We start from the raw sequence: 26,170 nt of genomic DNA on the forward strand, positions 1-26,170 counted from the left end.
GGTGACTTTATTGCACCCTCTTTTGACTTCTGTGGAAGGAGCATCTCAATTTCTGCAATTGGAGCAAACAACTTTGAGCTTAAGCCTCAATTAGTTTTTCTAATGCAGCAGAATTGCAAGTTTCATGGACTGCCATTAGAAGATCCTCATCAGTTTTTAGCTGAATTCTTGCATATCTGTGACACTGTTAAGACCAATGGGGTTAATCCCGAGGTCTACAGACTTATGTTTTTTCCCTTTGCTGTAAGAGACAGAGCTAGGACATCGTTGGACTCTCAACCTAAAGAAAGCCTGAACTCTTGGGAAAAGTTGGTCAATGCCTTCTTGGCAAAGTTCTTTCCACCTCAAAAATTGAGTAAGCTTAGAGTGGAAGTCCAGACCTTCAGACAGAAGGAAGGCGAATCCCTCTATGAAGCTTGGGAAAGATACAAGCAGTTGATCAGAAGGTGTCCTTCTGACATGCTTTCAGAATGGAGCATCATATGCATATTCTATGATGGTCTGTCTGAACTATCCAAGATGTCATTGGACAACTCTGCTGGTGGATCTCTTCATCTGAAGAAGACGCCTGAAGAAGCCCAGAAACTCATTGAAATGGTTGCAAATAACCAGTTCATGTACACTTTTGAAAGAAATCCTGTGAACAATGGGACAACTCAGAAGAAAGGAGTTCTTGAGATTGATACTCTGAATGTCATATTAGCTCAGAATAAAATATTGACTCATCAAGTCAATATGATTTCTCAGAGTCTGTCTGGAATGCAAGCAGCAACAAGCAGTACTAAGGAAGCTTCCTCTGAAAAAGAAGCTTATGATCCTGAGAATCATGGAATGGAAGAAGTAAGTTACATGTGAGATTCCTATGGAAACACTTACAATCCTTCATGGAGGAATCATCCTAACCTCTCATGGAAGGATCAACAGAAGCCTAATCAAGGCTTCAATAATAATAATAATGGTGGAAGAAACAGGTTTGGCAACAGCAAACCTTTTTCCATCATCTTTTCAGCAACAAACCGAGAATTCTAAGCAGAGCCACTCTGACTTAACAATTGTAGTCTCTGATCTATCTAAGACCACTCTCAATTTCATGACTGAAACAAGGTCCTCCATCAGAAATTTGGAGGTACAAGAGGGCCAGCTGAGTAAGAAAATTACTAAAACTCTTCCTAGCACTCTCCGAAATAATACAAAAGAAAATCCCAAGAGAGTGCAAGGCCATAACCATGACTAACATCGCCGAACCTGGAGAGAGTAAGGAGGACGTTATTCCCAGTGAGAAAAACCTCATGGGATGTCCTCTGAACGAAAAGAAGTTCCCCTTTGAGGAACCAAGGGAATCTAAGGCTCATACAGAGACCATAGAGATTCCATTAAACCTACTTCTTCCATTCATGAGCTCTAATGAGTATTCTTCCTCTGAAGAGGATGAAGATATCACTGAAGAGCAAGTTGCTAAGTACCTGGGAGCAATCATGAAGCTGAATACCAAGTTATTTGGTAATGAGACTCGGGAGGAAGAACCCCCCTTGCTCACCAATGAACTGAATGACTTGATTAGGCAGACATTACCTCAGAAGAAACCAGATCCTGGAAATTTCTCAATACCTTGTACCATAGGCACCATGACCTTTGAGAAGGCTCTGTGTGACCTAGGGTCAAGTATAAACCTCATGCCCCTCTCTGTAATGGAAAAACTAGGGATCCTTGAGGTGCAAGCTGCAAGAATCTCACTAGAGATGGCAGACAATTCAAGGAAACAGGCTTATGGACTTGTAGAGAATGTCTTGGTAAAGGTTGAAGGCCTTTACATCCCTGCTGACTTTATAATCCTGGACACTGGGAAGAATAAGGATGAATCCATCATCCTTGGTAGACCCTTCCTAGCCACAGCAAAAGCTGTGATTGATGTTGACAGAGGAGAGTTGGTCCTTCAAGTGAATGAGGACTACCTTGTGTTCAAGGCTCAAGGATTTTCCTCTGTAACCATGGAGAGGAAGCATGAAAAGCTTCTCTAAACACAGAGTCAACCAGAGCCCCATATTCAAACTCTAAGTTTGGTGTTGAGAGGCCATCATCATGCTCTGAGTTTCTGTGAGGCTCCATGAGAGCCCACTATCAAGCTACTGAAATTAAAGAAGCGCTTGTTGGGAGGCAACCCAATTTTTACTTATCTATGTTAAATATCTATTGTTACTTTATGTTTTCCTTAGGATGATGATCATGTGGAGTCACAAAAACAATTGCAAAAATCAAAGCAAAATAAAAAAAAGCATTAAAAATAGCACACCCTGGAGGAGGAGTTTACTGGTGTTTAAACGCTAGTAAGGGTAGCAGAATGAGCGTTAAACGCCCAGTCTGGAACCATTCTGGGCGTTTAATGCCAGAAAAGGGCAACAAGTTGGCGTTTAACGCCAGAAAGGGAAGAAAAGCTGGCGTTAAATGCCAGAAATGGGCAGCAATCTGGCGTTTAACGCCAAGATTGGCACTCCAAGGGGAGTTTAAATGCCAAAATGGTGCAGGAATGAGAAATCCTTGACACCTCAGGATCTGTGGACCCCACAGGATCTCCACCTACCTCAACTCTCTCTCTCTTCTTCACAACTTCCCATAACACCCCTCCTCAAATACCCCTCACCAATCACCTCCACCACTCTTCCCTATAACACCCACCTCACAATTCAAATTCAAATCCTTTCCCTCCCACACCCAAAACCCTAATAAATGAACCCTACCCCTCTCCACTCCTATATAAACCCCTCATCCCTCCTTCATTTTCACACATCATAAACACTTCTTCCCCCCTGGCCGAACCACTCACACCTCTCCATCTCCTTCATTTTCTTCTTCTTCTACTCCCTTCTTTCTTCCTTTGCTCGAGGACGAGCAAACCTTCTAAGTTTGGTGTGCTAAAAGCGTTGCTTTTCATTTTTCCATAACCATTTATGGCACCTAAGGCCAGAGAAACCTCTAGAAAGAGGAAAGGGAAGGCAAAAGCTTCCTCCTCTGAGTCATGGGAGATGGAGAGATTCATCTCAAAGGTCCATCAAGACCACTTCTATGAAGTTGTGGCCAAGAAGAAGGTGATCCCTGAGGTCCCTTTCATGCTCAAAAGGAATGAGTATCTGGAAATCTGACATGAGATTCGAAAAAGAGGTTGGGAAGTTCTCATCAACCCCATTCAACAAGTCAGAATCTTAATGGTTCAAGAGTTCTATGCTAATGCATGGGTCACCAAAACCATGATCAAAGTGTGAACCCGAACCCAAAAAATTGGCTTACAATGGTTCGGGGGAAATACTTAAATTTCAGTCCGAAAAATGTAAGGTTGGCATTCAACTTGCCAATGATGCAAGGAGATGCACGCCCCTACACTAGAAGGGTCAACTTTGATCAAAGGTTGGACCAAGTCCTCATAGACATTTGTGAAGAGGGAGCTCAATGGAAGAGAGATTCAAGAGGGAAGCCGGTTCAACTAAGAAGGCAAGTCCTCATGGACATATGTGTGGAATGAGCTCAGTGGAAAAGAGACTCCAAAGGCAAGCCGATTCAATTAAGAAGGCTTGACCTCAAATCTGTGGCTAGGGGATGGTTGGAGTTCAGCCAACGCTCTATCATTCCTACTAGCAACCGGTCTGAAGTTACCATAGACCGGGCTATCATGATCCATAGCATCATGATTGGAGAGGAAGTAGAAGTTCATGAGGTCATATCTCTAGAACTCTACAAAGTGGCTGACAAAACCTCCACTTTGGCAAGGTTAGCCTTCCCTCATCTCATTTGTCACCTATGCAATTTAGCTGGAATTGACATAGAGGAAGACACCTTCATTGATGAGGACAAGTCCATCACTAAGAAAAGGATGGAGCAAACAAGAGAGCCCACTTATGGACCTCAACAAGAGCATGAGGAAATCCCTCATCAAGAAATCCCTGAGATGCCTTAAGGGATGCACTTTCCTCCACAAAACTATTGGGAGCGAATTAACACCTCCCTAGGAGAATTATGTTCCAACATGGGACAACTAAAGGTGGAACATCAAGAGCAGTCCATCCTCCTCAATGAAATTAGAGAAGATCAAACAGCCATGAGGGAAGAGCAACAAAGGCAAGGAAGAGACATAGACGAGCTCAAGCGTTCCATTGGATCTTCAAAAAGAAGAACTACCCGCCATCACTAAGGTGGACCTGTTCTTTAATTTCCTTGTTCTTTATTTTCTGTTTTTTGATTTTTTATGCTTTATGTTTATCTATGTTTGTGTCTTTATTACATGATCATTAGTGTCTAGTGTCTATGTCTTAAAGCTATGAATGTCCTATGAATCCTTCACCTTTCTTAAAATGAAAAAAAATGTTTTCTGAAAAAGAAAAAGAAGTACATGAATTTCAAATTTTAAAATAGTTTAATTATTTTGATGTGGTGGCAATACTTTTTGTTTTTCTGAATGAATGCTTGAACAGTGCATATTTTTGATAGTGAAGTTTATGAATGTTAAATTTGTTGGCTCTTGAAAGAATAATGAAAAAGGAGAAATATTATTGATAATCTGAAAAATCATAAAATTGATTCTTGAAGCAAGAAAAAGTAATGAATACAAAGCTTGCGAAAAAAAAGAAGGCGAAAAATAAAAGAAAAAGAAAGAAAAAGAAAAAGCAAACAGAAAAAGCCAGTAACCCTTTAAACCAAAAGGCAAGGATAAAAAGGATGCAAGGCTTTGAGCATTAATGGATAGGAGGGCCCAAAGGAATAAAATCCTGGCCTAAGCGGCTAAACCAAGCTGTCCCTAACCATGTGCTTGTGGCGTGAAGGTGTCAAGTGAAAAGCTTGAGACTGAGCGGTTAAAGTCGTGGTCCAAAGCAAAAAGAGTGTGCTTAAGAGCTCTGGACACCTCTAATTGGGGACTCTAGCAAAGCTGAGTCACAATCTGAAAAGGTTCACCCAGTTATGTGTCTGTGGCATTTATGTATCCGGTGGTAATACTGGAAGACAAAATGCTTAGGGTCACGGCCAAGACTCATAAAGTAACTGTGTTCAAGAATCAACATACTGAACTAGGAGAATCAATAACACTATCTGAATTCTGAGTTCCTATAGATGCCAATCATTCTGAACTTCAAGGGATAAAGTGAGATGCCAAAACTGTTCAGAAGCAAAAAGCTAAGAGCCCCGCTCATCTAATTAAGACTGATCTTCATAGATGTTTTCAGAATTTATTGTATATTCTCTTCTTTTTATCCTACTTTATTTTTAGTTTCTTGGGGACAAGCAACAATTTAAGTTTGGTGTTGTGATGAGCGGATAATTTATACTCTTTTTGGCACTGTTTTTAGGTAGTTTTTAGTATGATTTAGCTACTTTTTTGTATATAATTATTAGTTTTTAAATAAAAATAATATTTCTGGACTTTACTATGAGTTTGTGTATTTTTCTATGATTTCAGGTATTTTCTGGCTGAAATTGAGGGACCTGAGCAAAAATCTGATTCAGAGGCTGAAAAAGGACTGCAGATGCTGTTGGATTCTGACCTCCCTGCACTCGAAGTGGAATTTCTAGAGCTACAGAAGCTCAATTCGCGTGCTCTGAATTGCGTTGGAAAGTAGACATTCGGGGCTTTCCAGAAATATATAATAGTCCATACTTTGCCCGAGTTTTGATAACGCAAACTGGCGTTTAAACGCCCACTTTCTACCCTATTTTGGCGTTAAACGCCAGAACTGGCATAAAAGCTAGAGTTAAATGCCCAAACTGGCACCAGAGCTGGCGTTTAACTCCAAGAAAAGTCTCTACATATGAAAACTTCAATGCTCAGCCCAATCACACACCAAGTGGGTCCAGAAGTGGATTTCTGCATCATTTACTTATTTCTGTAAACCCTAGGCTACTAGTTCATTATAAATAGGACCTTTTACTATTGTATTTTTATATGGAGATCATTTTGAGACTATCTTTGTATCACTTTTGATCTCTTGATCATGTTTTGGGGGCTGGCCATTTGGCCATGCCTGGACCTTCATCACTTTTGTATTTTCAACGGTGGAGTTTCTACACCCCATAGATTAAGGTGTGGAGCTCTGCTGTTCCTCATGAATTAATGCAAAGTACTATTGTTTTTCTATTTAATTCAAGTTTATTCTTATTCTAAGATATTTGCTCGCACTTCAACCTGATGAATGTGATGATCCGTGACACTCATCATCATTCTCACCTATGAACGCGTGCCTGACAACCACTTGCGTTTTATCTGCAATAGCTTGAGTGTGTATCTCTTAGCCTCCTGGTTCACGACGCATGGTTACCTCTCCTAACAACAGAGCCCTCCATTCAATGAGATCAGAGTCTTCGTGGTATAAGCTAGATTCAATTGGCAGCATTCTTGAGATCCGGAAAGTCTAAACCTTGTCTGTGGTATTCCGAGTAGGATCTGGGATGGGATGACTGTGACGAGCTTCAAACTCGCGAGTGTTGGGTGTAGTGACAGATGCAAAAGGATCAATGAATCCTATTCCAACATGAGTGAGAACCGACAGATGATTAGCCCTACGTAACTCGTAGCTGGACCATTTTCACTGAGAGGACGGACGGTAGCCATTGACAACGGTGATCCCCCAACATACAGCTTGCCATGGAAGGGAGTACGCATGATTGGATGAAGGCAATAGGAAAGCAGAGGTTTAGAAGCAACAAGTATCTCCATACGCTTATCTGAAATCCTACCAATGAATTACATAAGTATTTCTATCTTATTTTCTGTTTTAATTATATTTCAATTATCAAAACCTCATAACTATCTGAATTCTCCTGACTGAGATTTACAAGGATAACCATAGCTTGCTTCAAGCCGACAATCTCCGTGGGATCGACCCTTACTCACGTAAGGTATTACTTGGATGACCCAGTGCACTTGCTGGTTAGTTGTGCGGAATTACAAAAGTGTGATTGTAATTTCGTGCACCAGCAAGCTTTAAGAATAGGTTGAATTTCAGATTCTGGTACACATCTTCAAATTACTTGGTCCATACCCCTCTTTCACAAGTGAGGGTCATCCCAAATGTAGTATTTGGAGTCACTCCTCAACTTGTCCCTTTGGTTTTTAGAAAAGTTGGGAGGGATGATTTTCGCAACTAAGTAGTTCGCCATTGGGGCAAACCAAGGAAAGCTATCCAACATAGCATGCAAACTATCCAATGGGAATGAGTCATTGATTGGAAATGGGTCAAATTTTAAATTCTCAAGGCGGCTTAAATGATCCGCAACTAAGTTTTGAGACCCACTCCGGTCCCTAATCTCAATGTCGAATTCTTGCAAAAGCAAGATCCAACGTATGAGTCTAGGTTTTGACTCATTCTTTGTTAATAAGTACTTTAAAGCTACATGATCCGTGTATACTACTATCTTGGACCCTAGCAAATAAGATCTGAATTTATCTAAAGCATGAACAATAGCTAGGAGTTCCTTTTTTGAAGTGGTATAGTTGGATTGTGCTGCATCCAGTGTTTTAGAAGAGTAAGCAATGACATAAGGGAGTTTACCATCGCGCTGTGCAAGTGCGGCACCTATAGCATGGTTTGACGCATCGCACATTATCTCGAACGGCAACGTCCAGTTGGGGCCTCGCATAATCGGTGCCGTGGTAAGAACTCTCCTTAGCTCTTCAAACACTTTCACACATGCACTGTCAAACTCAAAGTCCATATCTTTTTGGAGTAGGCGCGACAATGGCAAAGCAATTTTGTTGAAATCTTTGATAAAACGCCTGTAAAATCCTGCATGTCCCAAAAACGAGCGGACCTCCCTCACAGATGAGGGGTGAGGTAAAGTGGTGATAACATCGACCTTGGTCGGGTCTACAGAAATGCCTTCACTAGATACCACTTGTCCTAAAACTATACCTTGCTTTACCATAAAGTGGCATTTTTCAAAGTTTAAGACAAGGTTAGTGTCAACACATCTAGCTAGGACCTTGGCCAAGTTCTCTAAGCAACAATCAAATGAAGTTCCATAAACACTGAAGTCATCCATAAAGACTTCCAGACAATTCTCCATTAGATCAGAAAAGACACTGGTCATACACTGCTGAAAAGTAGCAGGTGCATTACATAGTCCAAATGGCATCCTTTTGTAGGCAAAGGTGCCAAAAGGGCAAGTGAATGTGGTCTTTTCCTTATCTTTAGGAGCAATGTGAATCTGGAAGTAACCAGTGAATCCATCAAGAAAGCAATAATGGGATTTACCCGCCAAACGGTCCAACATCTGATCGATAAAGGGCAAAAGGTAGTGGTCCTTTCTTGTAGCGGCGTTCAATCTTCTATAATCGATGCACACTTGCCATGCATTTTGTACTCTCTTGGTGACCACTTTACCATCATCCTTTTTAACCGCAGTGATGCTCGTTTTCTTGGGAACAACCTGGACCGGGCTCACCCACTCACTGTCAGAAATTGGGTATATGATACCCGCATCAAGTAGCCTAGTGACCTCCTTCTTTACCACATCAAGGATGGTCGGGTTGAGCTTCCTTTGCGGTTGCCTAACCGGCCTAGCTCCCTCTTGGAGAAATATACGATGCATGCACTTGCGAGGGTCAATCCCCACAATATCAGCTAGGTTCCAACCAATTGCCTTCTTGTACTTTCTTAGGACATCTAGGAGCTTTTCTTCTTCTTCACTAGAAAGCTCACTAGCAATAATGACTGGAAACTTTTGGTTGTCTTCTAAGAAAGCATACTTCAAATGAGATGGAAGAGGCTTTAATTCACTATTTGCCTCAAGCTGAGGTTCCTTTTCATCAAGCACACGGAGTTCATTCTCAACAACTTTCTCATGTTCACCCTCTTGGTCATCCGTCTCTTCAACAACATGGTAGCACAACTTGTTATGGTCTTCTTCTAGCACTTCCACTACCACTTCATCAATTACATCACATCGGAGAATGGAATGCTCTTTGAGAGGATGCTTCATAGCTTCTTCCAAGTTGAACTTGATAGTCTTGTCTCCAACCTCAAAGGAATATGTGCCGGTGAAGGCATCTAACTTGAATTTAGAGGTCTTAAGGAAGGGTCTACCAAGTAGAACGGAGGATGAGCTTCTATTTTCTGTTGGAGACATTTCAAGGATGTAAAAGTCAACCGGAAAGACCAAGTCCTTGATTGCCACAAGTACATCTTCTGCTATTCCCATCATGGTGATCACACTCTTATCGGCTAAGGCAAACTTCACCGTCGACTTCTTTAATGGGGCTAAATTCAATCGCACAAAGATAGAGAGTGGCATGATGCTTACACAAGCTCCTAGATCACACATACAGTCATGAAAAGTGTGTCCGCCAATACAACAAGACACCAAACAAGGTCCAGGGTCACCATATTTCTTTGGAATAGGTTCCATCAAGGAAGAGATTGAACTACTCAAGGATAATGTCTCCAACTCTCCTATCCTATCCTTGTGTGTGCACAAGTCTTTCAGAAATTTTGCATACTTCAAAATTTGTTGGATAGCATCAAGAAGTGGTATGGTTACCTCAACTTTCTTGAACACTTGAAGCATGTTCAAATCAAATTCCGGGGTCTTCTTTGCTTTCTTCACCAATGAAGGGAATGGGATAGGAATGGACTCATCCACTATAGCTTTCCTCTTGGGTTCCTTAAGGATTACTCCTTCTTCATCATGCCTTTTGTCTACCTCCTCCTCTTCATGTGGAGCTTCAATAACCGCTTCTTCCTCATGAATGTCTTCCATGACCCTAGGAGGTATCTCCTCCAATGTAGTCCCCGACAGCAGAGTGATGGCATTGAGACCACCCTTGGGGTTTGGTTGGGGTTGGGAAGGAAGGCTAGAAGAGCTTGAGGGTTGGTTGGTGTTGTTGGAGGAGGACATGGACATCTTCAAAATTATGTCGGTAAAATTGGCCAATTGAGCGCCCATGGTGTCGAATTGAGCCTTGTAGCTCTCGTCCCGTTTCTCCATAGCGGCTCTAAGCTCATCAAATTGATTGGTGGAGGATGAAGAGGATTGGTTGGATTGTTGTCTATGGTTTGGTGCTTGGTATTTGGTGTAGTTGTTTTAGTTTTGGTTGTGGTGATTTTGGTTGGCTTGGTGGTTGTTGTTGTTGTGGTGGTATTAAGATGAAGATTGGTTGTTGTTGAAATGAGAAGAAGAGTTGTTCCATCTTTGGTTTTGATTACTCCCTTGTGCATTATCCCTCCACCCTTGATTTTGATTACTACCATGAGAGTAGTTGTTTTGGCCTTGAGAAGGATAGGGCGGACGGTTGTTATAATTCACATTGGCCACGACAAGGGCATGCTCCTCTTGAATTTGATGGCATTGATCGGTGTAATGTGTGGTGCTAGAGCACAAACCATAAATTCTAGGAGGGCCTTCAAGTTGAGCAACTTGAAGTGGGGCTTAGATGGCTTGGATGGAGTAGTATTCCTTTTGATCTTTTTGTATTTGCGTGAAGATAGTGGTCATGTCCCTAAGCGCCTTGTTTAAGCTTGCTTTGGAAGGGGATGGTTCTACCACACCCTTGAGAGGATTACTTCTCACCCTTACATGTTGTGTAGCCTCGGCAACATCATTTATCAATTTCCAAGCTTCTCCCTCTATCTTGTTTTTTGAAAGGGAACCGCCACTAGAAGCGGTGAGCAATCTTCTATCTTCCGCACAAAGACCTCCAGTGAAGTAACTAATGAGCAAGTGAGTGTTCAATCCATGGTGTGGACAAGATTCCAATAGCCTCTTGAACCGAGTCCAATACTCATACAAACTCTCTTAGTCCTTTTGCATTATACCCGAAATCTCCTTCCGGATGTAGTCGGTCTTCTCCGGTGGGAAGAATTTATCTAGAAACTCTCTTCTCAAGAAATCCCAATTAGTCACAATCTCATCCGGTTGTGAATAAAACCACATCTTTGCTTTCCCTTCAAGAGAGAAAGGGAAGGCAAAAACCATAATAACCAACTCATCGGCTCTATGCCTTAGAACAAGCAACTTGAAAGTCTCTTAGGAAGTAGATTTATCAAGCTACTCTTCACCTCAAAGTTTGGATCAAGGTTGGGATACCTTGCTTGCAAAGGTTGAAGTATGATATTCGGAGCTCCTTGCTCATGCAAAGTGATCCGTCGTGGCTCCGCCATGTATGGCTCACCTGTAGGATGTAAAGATGTATTAATAGTGCCAACAGAAGAATAGGAAGTAGCGAACTCCAAGTCACTCTCGGTACCGTCTAGTGATTCGGTATGTTCCTCAAGAGAGGCCGAAGTATTAGCCGTATAATCCAACCGCCGTCTAGCTTGCCGAGTGTGTAACAAGGTTCTTTCAATCTCAGGATCAAACTCGGCTAAGCTAGAATTTGGTTGAGACCGAGTTATCAAACTTGGGAGTCATAGCACACATACAAAAGAAATCTAAACTATAGCTAAGTATTGAAAGGAAGGTAAACTATCTACAATATTCACATATTCACATAACCAATATCAAGGCATATGTTGCAACCATTCCCCGGCAACGGCGCCAAAAATTTGATCGGCTCACGGATACCGTCGATAAGGAATTTCACAAGTTTTTTCCGCGTTGCAAGTATAGTCCTCAACCGACAAATGATCCGCGAGTATCAAATTTAGAAGGAATTAGTTGTCACAAGTTCAACCCCAATAAAAGTAACCGAAGTATTCAAATCTCGGATCGTCTCACAAGGAATGGGTAAACATATGCTTCAACATTGGTTAGAAATCCGGGGTTGCAAGTCATGAGCAAGAAATTAAACTAGGAGTCTTAACAAGCAAGTAATCTTGAGATGCAAGAAACTAATTCAATTGACTAAAGCAAGATGTAATTAATTCAAAACTAGTAAAATAACATCCAATGTAATTCTATTCTAAACTAAACAAGTAACTACAACTAAGACAAAGCAATCAAGATTTTTGGGATTTTCAAATAAGAATGATAAACGCAACTCTTAGCTAGACACGGGAATTTGGGTCACTATCCTTGTCTAATAACCATATCTTGATAATTATGAGGAACCAAACTCATTAAGTCTACTTCTATACTTGAAGTATGTTAAATGGTTTGGTCAACATCAACCCATAAGGTCCAACCTAACTACTAATTAACTTAGTAATAGACTAGTGTCAATGGCTATCAAATTGACCACTGAGGGTTCCCAAATCATCAAATCCATTAGACCCAATGACTCAAGTTTACCCAATTCCCTTAGCCTAGGCCAAGAGAAAGAGAACTACTCCATAATCAAAGGAAACATTTCATCAAACACATGGTAAGCATTAACAAAAGACCTATTCAAATTGCAATTAAATTAGAACTAACAAGTACCCACTAATAATTATCAACATACAATCACTCAAACAACACAATTAATCATAGAAATCATCAATGCAACAATAACAAATCAAGATCCACAAGATTCATGAAATGGGTATAAAATGACAAACAACAAGGAAACATAAAACTAACACAAGATCCAAACAAAATTATACTAGAGAATTCAAATTAAACAATTAAAACTAGTAATTAACAAGATCCAATTCAGTATTCAACAAGGGAAGATCAAATTAAAGCTAGATCTAGAGAGGAACAAGGGTTTCTCTCTCTAGAAGAACAAGAACCAAAAATTAGCCAAAAATTGTGTCTAAATGTAAAATGATTGATCCCCCCTTTCCCCTAGCATCCTTGGGTCTTTTCCATGCAGAACCAGCTTGAATTTGGGCCTGATGAGCCTCAGAAATTGCCAGGCACAATTTTCTTTAATGAGGTCACGTGTAGCTTTCCGCGCGTGCGCGCCATGCATGCGTGTGCGCCGATTACTTTTGTGATCCACGCGTGCGCGCCATGTGCGCGTGCGCGTCGGTGAGATTTCTCTGATCCGCGTGGATACGTCCATCTTTGCGCACCGCTTCCAGCTGTCCTCATCCATGCGTGCGCGCGAGGTGCGCGTGTGCGCCCATGCTGAAGTTCCCAGAATCCAAACCTTTCCTTCCTCTTGTGCATGCTTTGTTTCTCTTTTCTAGGCTATTCTTATCCTATAAATCCTGAAATCACTCAACAAATACATCACGGCATCGAATGGCAATAAAAGAGGATCAAAATATAGCAATTCTAAGGCAAAATAAGCATGTTTTTCATCATGAAGCAAAATTAGGAAGAGAACCAAAAACCATGCAATTCTAGTGAATAAGTGTGAAAAATATTGATAAAATCCCCCAAATTCTATACAATATAAACCACAAAATTAAGGTTTGTCAAATCTCCCCACACTTAAACCAAGCATGTCCTCATGCTTAAAAATAAAAAGACCAAAGATCATGGTAAGAAAGGGTTTATGAAATGCAAACTACCTAAATGAATGCATGCAACTAAAGTAAAATCATCTATCTACTTGGTCAAAGGTAAATCTATCCTCCAAGAACACATATGAGCATACGGGGTGAAAATGCTACGTAGTTCATGAATCCTACCAATTTGAACATCAACATGAAGGGCATATAACTTGCTAGATGAACGCTTGTGAAAGCCGGGAACAAGGAGTTGAGCATCGAACCCTCACCAGAAGTGTATCCGCTCTATTCGCTCGAGTGTATAGGGTTCGTCACTCAATCCTCTCCTAATCATGTTTTCCAAGATTTGTCTTTCATCTAATAATCAACAATTACTTAATGCATGCTTACAAGTATCATGAGGTCTTATTCATGGGTTGTAATGGGGTTAGGGTGAAGGTAAGGATGTATATGGTTAAGTGAGCTTAAAATTTGAGTCCTTGATTAACCTAGGATCCCACTAGACACATAGAATAACCTATACAACTATAGTACATTACCTAGCTACCCATGAGTTTCACTTTTTGCATACTCATGCATTCTTTTCAATTCACATCCCATATGCATTGTTATTATTACCTTGTCTTAGGGCATTTTTGTCCCCTTTTATTGCTTTCTTTTTCCATTTTTTTGTTTCTTCTACTTTTCTATTTCTTTTTCTTGTATTCTTTTTTCTTCATGCTCATATATACACATGTTTTATACACAAAAGTTTTTGGTTGTCCCCTTTTTGGGGTTTCATATACAAAAGTTTCAATGCATATAGTTCAATCATTCAATACATGAGTATGTTCGCAAATCCTAGAATTTTCAATTACAACTACAATTCACTTCTTTACGTCTACCCAAATTCCCAAGTACACCCTCCCAATTGAATGATACACACCTTCACTTACCTAAGCTAATCAAGGATCCAAATTTAGGGACATTCATTGTTTTTCGCTTAGGGTTGTTGATGTGCTCTTTTTAAGAACAAAGAAGGTTTATCATAGGCTCAAAATTAGTTAGCAATGGTAGATAAAAGGATTAAGGCCGTTTGGGAAAAGTGACTATTGAAATGATGGCCTCAATCATGTAAATGCATTCATACACAAAATAATGGACATATAGAATCAGACAAAGCAAGGATTACAATCATAGAGAGAGAATAATGCACACAAGAATGGGAAATGGTGGTTAGAAGATATAACCACACAATAGGCTCAAAACTCGCATGCTTGTGTTCTTAGCTCAATCACTATGTTCCAAAATACATTCTCGAAGCAAGTTTACCGCAAAAAATTTTTCAAAATTGGTAGGGTACCCTGAAATTATAGTTTTTTGGGGAAGAAGTCATTATTTTGACCAAGTAACTCTATAGGAACTAACTATCATGCAAGGAGTATTTACAAACAAGATTAACTACACATGCAATGTACTAACTACTAAGCAAAAGATAAATCCATTGGTGTTGAAAGGAAGAGATTGTTACCCATGGAGATCGGTCGAACGACCTCCCCACACTTAGAATTTAGCACGGTCCTCCGTGCTACCAACAATGCGCAAAGGACGGTCGGGACCAGGACCTTCACTATCCCCTTCATCAGAGCTCCCATCACTTGGGTTTGAGTTGGATGTGAATATTTCGGGTTCCTCCATGCTAGGGGTAACACAACGCAGAAGCTTCTTTATGTAAGTGTATCGGTGTTGGTTGCGCCGCTCATATCTATCAATCTTCCAGTGTAGATCTTCTATCCTTTGATGGTGGATCTTTGCGGTGGTGGTGATGATGAAGTGGAAGGAACAGTAGATGGAAGGGCTATGTCAACGCTTGGGTTGTTCATAGGAAGATGTAAGTATTTCCCGCTTGGGACCACATTGCCCTTAGCTGGAATTATAGCCTTCGTGTCCATGTCTTCCCAAGGAACACCCGCAGCAGTAACTAAATCAGATACCAAAGCTGGAAATGGAAAATTGCCACGGCTGTGGACTTGACCCATCGCTTGCTTAACAAGAGGCGGAATGTTCACCAGTCTCTCCGTGAGAACACACCAAACAAGCAAAGTGAGATCCGCCGTGAAGGACGACTTGTGGGTGCTAGGTAGCACATAGTGGGATAGGATCTGGGCCCAAGCTCTAGCTTCTACAGTGAGGAAGCGAGCGTCAATGCTCTTGGGCCTCATCCTGAATCGACCATGGGTCCAAAATGTCTCTGGTTCAGCAATGACTCGGAGGATCGAGTCCCAATCAAACCCAAACTTTTCTCGCTGACGTAAGACCTCTTGGTAGCCATCCATGTCACTTGGTACCGGTAAGACATTAAGCACCTGCTGAATAGCCTATTCTGAAACTGAGACTTGCTTTTGGCGCACGTATACCGATTGAAGAGAGGGAAGATGGTAGTTAGTGTAGAACTCTAACACCCTAATTAGCTTAAGCCTTACCTCGCATCGTAAAGCAAAGGTTAATCAAAGGTTACGACAGTTCTAAAGCTCATACATATACTATATAGAAAGAATTAATATAATCTAGAAGCCAGATGAAGGATATAACTCAAAAATAGGATTTGAAAAGGGCAAAATATACTAACGGAGCTACTAACATAAAGCACAAGATATAGATATAATATAACAAAAGATAAGAGTTTAATATCATAAGAATCTAGCCTCGGCTCACGGAGTTTAAGCCGGCTAGCCATATATACAGACAAAATAGAATCTGAAGTTTAAAATAGCTTATACAAGGTTTTCTCTCTCAATACAAGCCTCTAGGCAAAAGCAAGATACTAAAGTGAGAGATATGTAAACAAAATAATAAAAAAGACCCCAAAAAGTATCATGATCCTCTGCTTCTGTACCATCCAAACAGCTCACCGAGGTGGGTTGCGACCTGCATCTGAAAAACAATAACAGAATATAGTATGAGAACCAGAGGTTCTCAGTATGGTAACAGTCCCCAGTGATGTAAGATATAAGACCCCAGGATGCCAAAAGCAATCCTAGACTTCATATCCATCACAAGATTCAATCTTAAGGCATAATTAAAAACAGTAAAGCATATATAAAACCTTAACATAACTTAAAAACTTAACATAACTTAAGGGGTAATCTAACTTAAGGGATTTACTAGTCTAACAGTCCTCCGCTGTCCCACAGCCTTCACCAACCTATCCTCCATGTGCTCCCATCGCCACTGCCTTCCGAACCTCCTCAATCCTATTAGAAAGCACAAGTAATATCAATGCAAGTAAAACACAAGTAGAAGCATACAAGGTAAGTAATTCAAGTAAGCAAGTAGACATGTTATACAATTTAGGCATACAATTACAATTCGGCAACACAAACAAGCAATTAAAAGATGCACATGATGAATGCCTATCCGATTGGCTGTGATATCACATTGTCGGTTCAACTGCCAATCCGACACATCTCCATGGAGATGTTGCCCTTCGGAGTCATCATTGGGAACCCCCGAGAAATGGTACTCGGATCACCGTCCAGGATTTTGTGCCTGCACACTCTATTGACCCAAAGGGATGCGAGCGGGATACTCTTGCCACAGACCTCACATCTCAACGTAAGCGGGATTAACCACCGTTCTTACGCCACCGCCACTACCTCGATAGGCGGGATTAACCACTGTCCCTGCTGGGCGCATAGCGTTTCAACAATCTCAGTATAAAATGAGACATCAGTGGTTTTTTAGAAAATATTTTAGTATATCATGGATCCATCATCTCTTTCCGAGTCCTCGACTCATCTTAGCCACTGTCAAATTCAACATTTCCATTCCGAACTCATTAGTTCGACACTATCTCAATTCATACATCTTTCGCCCTTCCCAGTCCCCCAAATCCATCCTCAGTACACGAGAAACCTAGCCTCCGTTCTCTAACTTTTCAAAGAAATACCAAATAAATTCTCCTAAGACCTTTCCCATGTTTCAATGCCCGAAAATAAGCCAAAAAATCTTAAAATGGTATCACAGAAGCTTACAAGCTTGTTGGAAAGGCGAAATAGTTGAAAACAAAGTTTAAGTTTGAAAAACAGGATATGTGCGTGCGCACGCCCAGAGAAAATTTCAAAAAGTGTGCGTACGCATAGAGGTGTACGTATGCACAGGCACCAAAGTTTGCAATTCAGTTCACTCGCACAAGGTGTGCTAGCGCACTCAACAGACTACCCTTCCCAATGTGTGCGTGCGCACAGGGCTGTGCGTGCGCACGGGTTGTAAAACTCCATTGGTTATGTGCGCGCACAAGCTGTGCTAGCGCTCTAAACAGGAAGCCTTCCCCTGTGTGTGCGTACGCACAGGACTGTGCGTCCGCACAGGTTTAATTTTTCACAGGGGTGTGCGTGCGCACATACCAGAAATCTCAAAATTCTGAAACGTTGCAGAATTTCAGATTTTGACACCAAACTTCCCATAATCATATCTTCCTCTACCAAAATCGGATTTCCACAGAACTTAAACCATTTTAAAGATTATTCAATCATCTTTCATTTGGTATAAAAAGCATTGAATTTCAAGGAAGGTTGCTCAATATATGATTCATGGAAGTTTACTAAAATTTTTATTTTACCAAAAGTTCACAAGCTACCAATTTCCCAATTTTCACAATTCAAACCAACCAAAACCACTTTAACTCCATCCCACATCAAACCTTACCATTTGCCATTCCTCAATTCACCCCTCCACCTTATGAGATCATCAATTCTCATTATCAAATACATGGTAATACACTCATATTTCCACAAATACATCAATCAAATATCAATTCACCCTTACAAACCATCATTATAATCAATTTCAAGCTAAATCTCCAATATCATGCTACCAACATCAACATTGCAATTTATCAACATTCCAAATCATCAAATCATCATACATTATCATACAACACTTCCATCAACATAGCCAAAGCTCATCAATTCATCATTCATCATTCATCATATCTCAACCAACCAAACAATCAATACAATCCAATCCTATCCTATGGGTCACTAGCCTAAATGTCCATGAATATTATATATTACATAGAGAAAACCGAAACCATATCTTGACCGATATCCAATATGCCAAAAACCCAAAATGAGCATAAGTTGAGCTTTTAACCACAATCCAAGCTACCAATCAACTCCAACAAGCATCAACTCAATTCCAAAGGCTTCCAAACTCACAATAATCAAGCTATATACACACAAATCATAACTAATCAACCTAGGGCTCATCATAATTAAAATTTCACAAGAGTTTAAGACCTTTTACCTTGTCCAACAGTTTTGAAAGCCAAACCCAATGGTAATCAAAGGCTAGAGTGTACCTAAACACCCCAAAATCACAAAATCTCACTTAATTCAAAACCCAAAGCTCGAAATTCTTAGGGCAGGAAACTAGACAGAGAATCTCGAGAAAATTACTACAAGGCTTTGCTAGAAGTGACAAACTCGGCGAGAGCTTTACGTAGCCACTGACGGCACGCGAATCGGAACACCGTAGCTTGAGATATCGCGGATTGAAGTTGTAGGTGAATAGTGTTTTATTGGAACCCTCACTGTCTTCTTCAACCTCACTTCAGCTGTGTTTTGTTGTTTATGTGGCTGAAGGGGGGTTCACTTAAGTGATTATATATGTTGGGCTTGAACCCAACTTGGGCCCGGTCCAACCTGTTAGCGTTTTTAGCCCATTCGGCCCAATTTTGGGCCAAACCTTTAAAATTAACGCCCAGTTTTTCATTTCTAATATTTTTCTAAGGTTTTTGACTGTCTTCACTATTTCTCGCACAGTATCGGGTAGACTTGAACCAGTCCAACCAGTTCAGCTGCCGGTCTGCGGGTTTTCTCGGTTTTTTACAGAAAATACATTTTCTGACTCAGAAAAACCTACTGAGTCCAAAAATCATATTTAAATCCTCAAATTCTCACTCTAAATTTTCGGAACCTAATTTGGGCAATATTAATTAACTAATTTGGCAGTTATTAAGAAATTTTTTCCCTCAAAATTTAGTGATTACCTGAGAATAGCTCGGGATAATCCTTTCGCATCTCGGACTCCAATTCCCATGTATGCTCTTCGACTCCTGCTCTCTTCCAAGCAACCTTAACCAATGAAACTTCTTTTCCTCGCAGCTTCTTCACACTAGTGTCGTCGATACGCACCGGTGTTACTTGAAATGTCAAGTTCTCCCTCAACTCGACCGACTCAGGCTCTAACACATGAGCCCCATTCGACGTATACTTAAGGAGTTGTGATACGTGGAATACGTCATGCAAATTAGACAAGTGCGGTGGCAAAGCTACTTGATACGCCACCAGCCCGAATCGCCTCAGAATCTCAAACGGTTCAATGAACCTCGGATTCAACTTCTTAGTTTTAATCGCTCTTCCAATCCCGGTTGTCGGTGTAACCCTCAAAAATACGTGTTCTCCCACTTCAAATTCTAATGGTTTCATTCTCTGATCTGCATAGCTTTTCTGTCGGCTCTGCGCAGTCAAAATCCTTGCACAAATCTTCTTAATGTTCTCAGTAGTCTCTGCTACCAAATCAGGATCCAAAACACTTGCTTCACCGGTTTCATACCAACAAAGTGGAGATTGGCACTTCCGCCCATACAAGGCTTCATACGGAGCCATCCCAATGCTCGTATGAAAGCTATTGTTGTACGCAAAATCCACCAATGGCATGTAACGGTCCTAACTTCCAGGTTAATCCAATACACACACCCTCAGCATATCTTCTAATGTATGAATAGTCCTTTCCGACTGTCCATCCGTCTGTGGATGATATGTGGTGCTGAGACATAGCCTCGTACCGAAAGATTTTTGAAAATCTCTCCAAAACCTTGACGTGAATCGGTGATCACGGTCTGACACTATGCTCGATGGCACACCATGCAACCTTACTATCTCCTTGATGTACAATCTCGCCAACTCCTCCATAGAACAGTTCACTTGAATAGGCAGAAAATGAGCGGATTTGGTTAAGCGATCCACGATCACCCAAACTGCATCAAATTCCGACCTAGTCCTTGGTAATCCGGTCACAAAGTCCATCTCAATTCCTTCCCACTTCCACTGAGGAATCTCAAGTGGCTGTAGCATTTTTGACGGTTTTTGATGCTCTATCTTCACCTTCTAACACATCAGGTACTTGGATACCACTGTAGCTACATCACCTTTTATCCCAGGCCACCAGAACATCTTCTTTAAGTCATAATACATCTTTGTACTTCCAGTATGAATAGAAAACCCACTGTTGTGAGCTTCTGACAAAAAATCTTGCCTCAAACTCCAGACATCCGGTATACAAATTCTCCCCTTGTATCTCCACAACCCTTCATCATCCTTAGTAAACTCTCCATGCCTCTTCTCACCAACTGGTTGAAATAACTGCTAAAGCTTTTTCTTATCTTGCTGAGCCTTCTGAATCTCTGTTTTAAATGTACTTGAGATCTGCAACTGATTCAAGCAATCTCTTCCGGCAACTTCACCAATATCTAGCTTAAGATCCACAAACTTATCCACTAGCTCCTCTTCCTTGATTCTCATCCAAGCAATTGTCAAGGACTTTTGACTCAATGCATCTGCTACCACATTCACCTTTCCAGGGTGATAACTTAGTTCAAAACCATAATCCTTTAAAAGTTCCATCCACCTCCTCTGATGCATATTGAGCTCTTTCTGATCAAAGATGTATTTAAGACTCTTATGATCAGAATAGACGCTAAACCTCACTCCGTACAAGTGGCGTCTCTAAATCTTCAATACGAACACAATCGCCATGGATTCCAAGTCATGAGTTGGGTAAGTTACCTCATGCGGTCTCAGCTGACGTGATGCGTAAGCCACCACATTCCGGTGTTGCATCAACACGCAACCCAAACCTTTCAAAGAAGCATCACAATATACTTCAAATGGTCATGCGATTCCGGTAAAATCAAAATAGGCGCTGAAGTTAACTTCTGCTTTAAAGTTTGAAAATTTTCTTCACACTCTGACGTCCACACAAAAGGCACTTCCTTCCTTGACAACTTAGTCATCGGCAGTGCTATCCGGAAAAATCCTTCAATAAATCTCCGGTAATATCTGGCTAATCCTAAGAAGCTCCTAACTTCTGTCACTGTCGTTGGTCTTTTCCATTCCATCACCGCCTCTACTTTCGAAGGATCTACGGCTATGCCTCCCTTGCTCACCACGTGACCTAAGAACTTTACTTCCTCCTTCCAGAACTCACACTTCGACAACTTAGCATACCATTTCCACTCTTTTAAGATTTGCAACACAATCCTCAAGTGTTCCTCATGCTCCTTTGCCATCTTGGAATAAACTAAGATGTCATCTATGAAAATCACCACGAATTTGTCCAAAAAGGGACGAAAGACTCTATTCATGTAATCCATGAAAACAGCAGGTGGATTCGTAAACCCAAAGGACATCACTAGAAACTCGTAGTGTCCATAGCACGTCCTAAATGCAGTCTTAGGGATATCATCCTCCTTCACCCTTATCTGATGGTAACCGGATCTCAAATCGCTCTTGGAAAACACTCCAGCTCCTTGCAATTAATCCATCAAGTCATCTATCCTTGGCAGTGGGTACTTGTTCTTCACAGTCACTTTGTTCAACTGTCGGTAATTCACACACAGTCGCATTCCTCCATCCTTCTTTTTCACCAATAAAACTGGCGCTCCCCACGGAGATACACTCGGTCGAATGAACCTCTTGTCCAGAAGATCTTCCAACTGAGTTTTCAATTCAGACAGCTCTATCGGAGCCATTTGATACGGCGCAATCGACACTGGTCCTGCTCCCGGTACCAATTCAATCGCAAATTCAATTTTCCTCTGAGGTGGAAATTCAGGAATATCTTCTGGGAACACCTCCAAAAAGTCTCTAACAGTCCTCTGCTGTCCCACAGCCTTCACAACCTATCCTCCATGCGATCCCATCGCCACTACCTTCCGAACCTCCTCAATCCCAGTAGAAAGCACAAGTAATATCAATGCAAGTAAAACACAAGTAGAAGCATATAAGGCAAGTAATTCAAGTAAGCAAGTAGACATGTTATACAATTTAGGCATACAATTACAAGTCGGCAAAGCAAACAAGCAATTAGAAGATGCACATGATGAATGCAAATCCTATTGGCTGTGATATCACATTGTCGGTTCAACTGCCAACCCGACACATCTCCATGGAGATGCTGCCCTTCAGAGTCATCATTGGGAACCCCCGAGAAATGGTGCTCGGATCACCGTCCAGGATTTTGTGCCTGTACACTCTATTGACCCGAAGGGATGCGAGCGGGATACTCTTGCCACAGACCTTACATCTCAACGTAAGCGGGATTAACCACCGTCCTTACTACGCCGCCGCTACCTCGACAGGCGGGATTAACCACCGTCCCTGCAGGGTGCATAGCGTTTCAACAATCTCAGTATAAAATGATACATCAGTGGTTTTTCAGAAAACATTTTCAGTATATCATGGATCCATCATCTCTTTCTGAGTCCTCGACTCATCTCAACCACTGTCAAATTCAACATTTCCATTCTGAACTCATTAGTTCGTCACTTTCTCAATTCAAACATCTTTTTCCCTTCTCGGTCCCTCAAACCCATCCTCAGTACATGAGAAACCTAGCCTCCGTTCTCTAACTTTTCAAAGAAATACCAAATAAATTCTCCTAAGACTTTTCCCATGTTTTAATGCCCGAAAATAAGCCCAAAAATCTTAAAATGGTGTCACAGAAGTTGACAAGCTTGTTGGAAGGTGAAATAGTTGAAAACAAAGTTTAAGTTTGAAAAACAGGGCATGTGCGTAAGCATAAGGGTGTGCGTGCGCACGCCCTGAGAAAATTTCAAAACGTGTGCGTACGCATAAAGGTGTGCGTACGCACAGGCACCAAAGTTTGTAATTCTGTTCGCTCACACAAGTTGTACTAGCACCCTCAACAGACTACCCTTCCCAACTTGTGCATGCGCACAGGGCTGTGTGTGTGCACAGGTTGTAAAACTCCATTGGTTATGTGCGCGCACAAGCTGTGCTAGCGCTCTAAACAGGAAGCCTTCCCTGCGTATGTGTACGCACAGCGCTGTGCATGCGCACATGTTTAAATTTTCATAGGGGTGTACGTGCGCACATACCAGAAATCACAAAATTCTGTAACTTTGCAGAATTTCAGATTTTGACACCAAACTTCCCACAATCATATCTTCCTCTACCAAAATCGGATTTTCACAGAACTTAAACCATTTTAAAGCTTGTTCAATCATCTTTCATTTGGTATAAAAGGCATTGAATTTTAAGAAAGGTAGCTCAAGATATGATTAATTGGAAGTTCACTAAAATTTTCATTTTACCAAAAGTTCACAAGCTACCAATTTCCCAATTTTCACAATTCAAACCAACCAAAACCACTTTAACTCCATCCCACATCAAACCTTACCATTTGCCATTCCTCAATTCACCCCTCCACCTTATGAGATCATCAATTCTCATTATCAAATACATGGTAATACACTCATATTTTCACCAATACATCAATCAAATATCAATTCACCCTTACCAACCATCATTATAATCAATTTCAAGCTAAATCTCCAATATCATGCTACCAACATCAACATTGCAATTTATCAACATTCCAAATCATCAAATCATCATACATTATCATACAAAACTTCCATCAACATAGCCAAAGCTCATCAATTCATCATTCATCATTCATCATTCATCATATCTCAACCAACCCAATCCAATCCAATCCTATCCTATGGGTCACTAGCCTAAGTGTCCATGAATATTATATATTACATAGAGAAAATCGATACCATACCTTGGCCGGTTCCCAATATGCCAAAAATAAAAAATGAGCACAAGTTGAGCTTTCAACCACAATCCAAGCTACCAATCAACTCAAACAAGCATCAACTTAATTCCAAAGGCTTCCAAACTCACAATAATCAAACTATATACACACAAATCATAACTAATCAACCTAGGGCTCATCATAATTAAAATTTCACAAGATTTTAAGACCTCTTACCTTTCCTAACAGTTTTAGAAGCCAAACCCAATGGTAATAAAAGGCTAGAGTGTACCTAAACACCCCAAAATCACAAAATCTCACTTAATTCAAAACCCAAAACTCGAAATTTTTAGGGCAGGAAACTGGACAGAGAATCTCGAGAAACTTACTACAAGGCTTATCTAGAAGTGACAAGCTCGGCAAGAGCTTTGCGTAGCCGCTGACGACATGCGAATCGGAGCACCATAGCTCGAGATATCGCGAATTGATTTTGTAGGTAAATAGTGTTTTATTGGAACCCTCACTCTCTTCTTCAACCTCACTTCAGCTGTGTTTTGTTGTTTATGTGGCTGAAGGGGGGCGGGGTTTACTTAAGTGCTTATATATGTTGGGCTTGGGCCCAACTTGGGCCCAGTCCAACCGTTAGCGTTTTTAGCCCGTTCGGCCCAACTTTGGGCCAAACCTTTAAAATTAACGCTCGGTTTTCCATTTCTAATATTTTTCTAAGGTTTTTGACTGTATTCACTATTTCTCGCATAGAACTGGGCAGACTTCAACCGTGGGTTAGTTTCTTTCTTTTCAACACCAATGTTTAATTTTCTTTGTTAGATTAGTTGTTGCATTGCATAATAGATTGCATGTGTAGTTAGTTGCTTGCATGTATGTACTACTTGGTTGAAGTGATGAATTCTATTCCAAGAAACTGTTTTAGAGCATTTCACTTATTTGAATTAAAATTTTTGTTAAACTTGCTTGAAAAATTTTATTTTAGAACATGATTTAGAGCTCGAACACACAAACCCAGTCAGATTTTTGAGCCTATTTGATTGGTTGTATTTTATCAACCAATACTTTGTTTTGGTGTGTGTTATTCTCTCTAAAATTGTGATCTGTCTTGCTTGATTCTATATTTTCATTATTTGATGTATGCATACACTTACGTGATTGAGGCCTTTGTTTCACTATAGCTCACATACCCATATGGCCTTACCCTTTCATTATCCTTTGCAAACCAATGTTGAGCCTATTTTACCCCATTTATTCTTTACTTTAGCTCATCATTAACTCTAAGTGAAAAATAATGAATGACCTTAATTTGAATCCTTGGTTAGCTTAGACTAGTGAAAGTGCTCATGATTTAAGTGTGGGAAAGTTGGATTTGGCAATATTTGGTTTGGGAATTGAGTATGTTAGATTTTTTTGTGAAAATGTAAAAAAAATATTGAGGATATGTTCATGCATTCAATACCTTAATCATATGCATTGAGAAAAATAAGAAAATTAAAAAGAAAAGAAAAAAAGAAAAAAAGAAAAAAAAAAGAGCAAAAAATAAAAAGGGGACAAAATGCCCCAAAGTAAATGGTGATAGCAATGCATATGTGCTTTACTCAAATTCGGATGCATGAATATATGGTAAACATAGTTAATGGGTAGTTAGATTTTATATTCTGATTACATGGATTGTCTTAAGTTAGCTGGAAAGTTTAGGTTAATTAAGGATTCAGATTTTAGTCCACTTGACCAAATACATTCCTACCTTGACCTTAACCCCATTACAACCCTTAAAAGACCTCTTGATATGTGTATTTGTGCATTAAATTTTTGTTGATTGGTAGAAGAAGAGCAAGCCTTAGAAATCAACGTTAGTAGAGAATTGAGAGAATCGAACCTTAAACACTTGAGTGATTAGAGTGTATACACTTCTGGTGAGGGTTCGATGCTCGATTCTTTGTTCTAGGCTTTCATGAGCTTTCTTCTTACAAGTCTATTTGTACTTCATTTTTTTTTATTTGAATTAGTGAAATCCCATTCATATTTATTCTTAGAGA

The 26,170-nt window shown here is 40.5% G+C and overlaps 1 protein-coding gene across 1 annotated transcript; it reads right to left on the reverse strand.

Annotated features, from left to right (window-relative positions):
• Positions 1 to 19,315: 19,315 nt before the first annotated feature.
• On the reverse strand, positions 19,316 to 19,945 carry LOC112729944 (uncharacterized). Its single transcript, XM_025780072.1, has one exon. It carries the CDS (start codon positions 19,943 to 19,945, stop codon positions 19,316 to 19,318), a length of 630 nt encoding a protein of 209 aa, XP_025635857.1.
• Between the last annotated feature and the right edge of the window lie 6,225 nt (positions 19,946 to 26,170).

This window comes from Arachis hypogaea, chromosome 12 (assembly GCF_003086295.3).
Source record: "Arachis hypogaea cultivar Tifrunner chromosome 12, arahy.Tifrunner.gnm2.J5K5, whole genome shotgun sequence".
NCBI classification, from domain to species: domain Eukaryota; kingdom Viridiplantae; phylum Streptophyta; class Magnoliopsida; order Fabales; family Fabaceae; genus Arachis; species Arachis hypogaea.

What these genes read in the sequence shown, in the direction of transcription:
- LOC112729944 (XM_025780072.1), bottom strand. Translation starts at nt 19,945, where the DNA reads ATGGCTCCGTATGAAGCCTTGTATGGGCGGAAGTGCCAATCTCCACTT.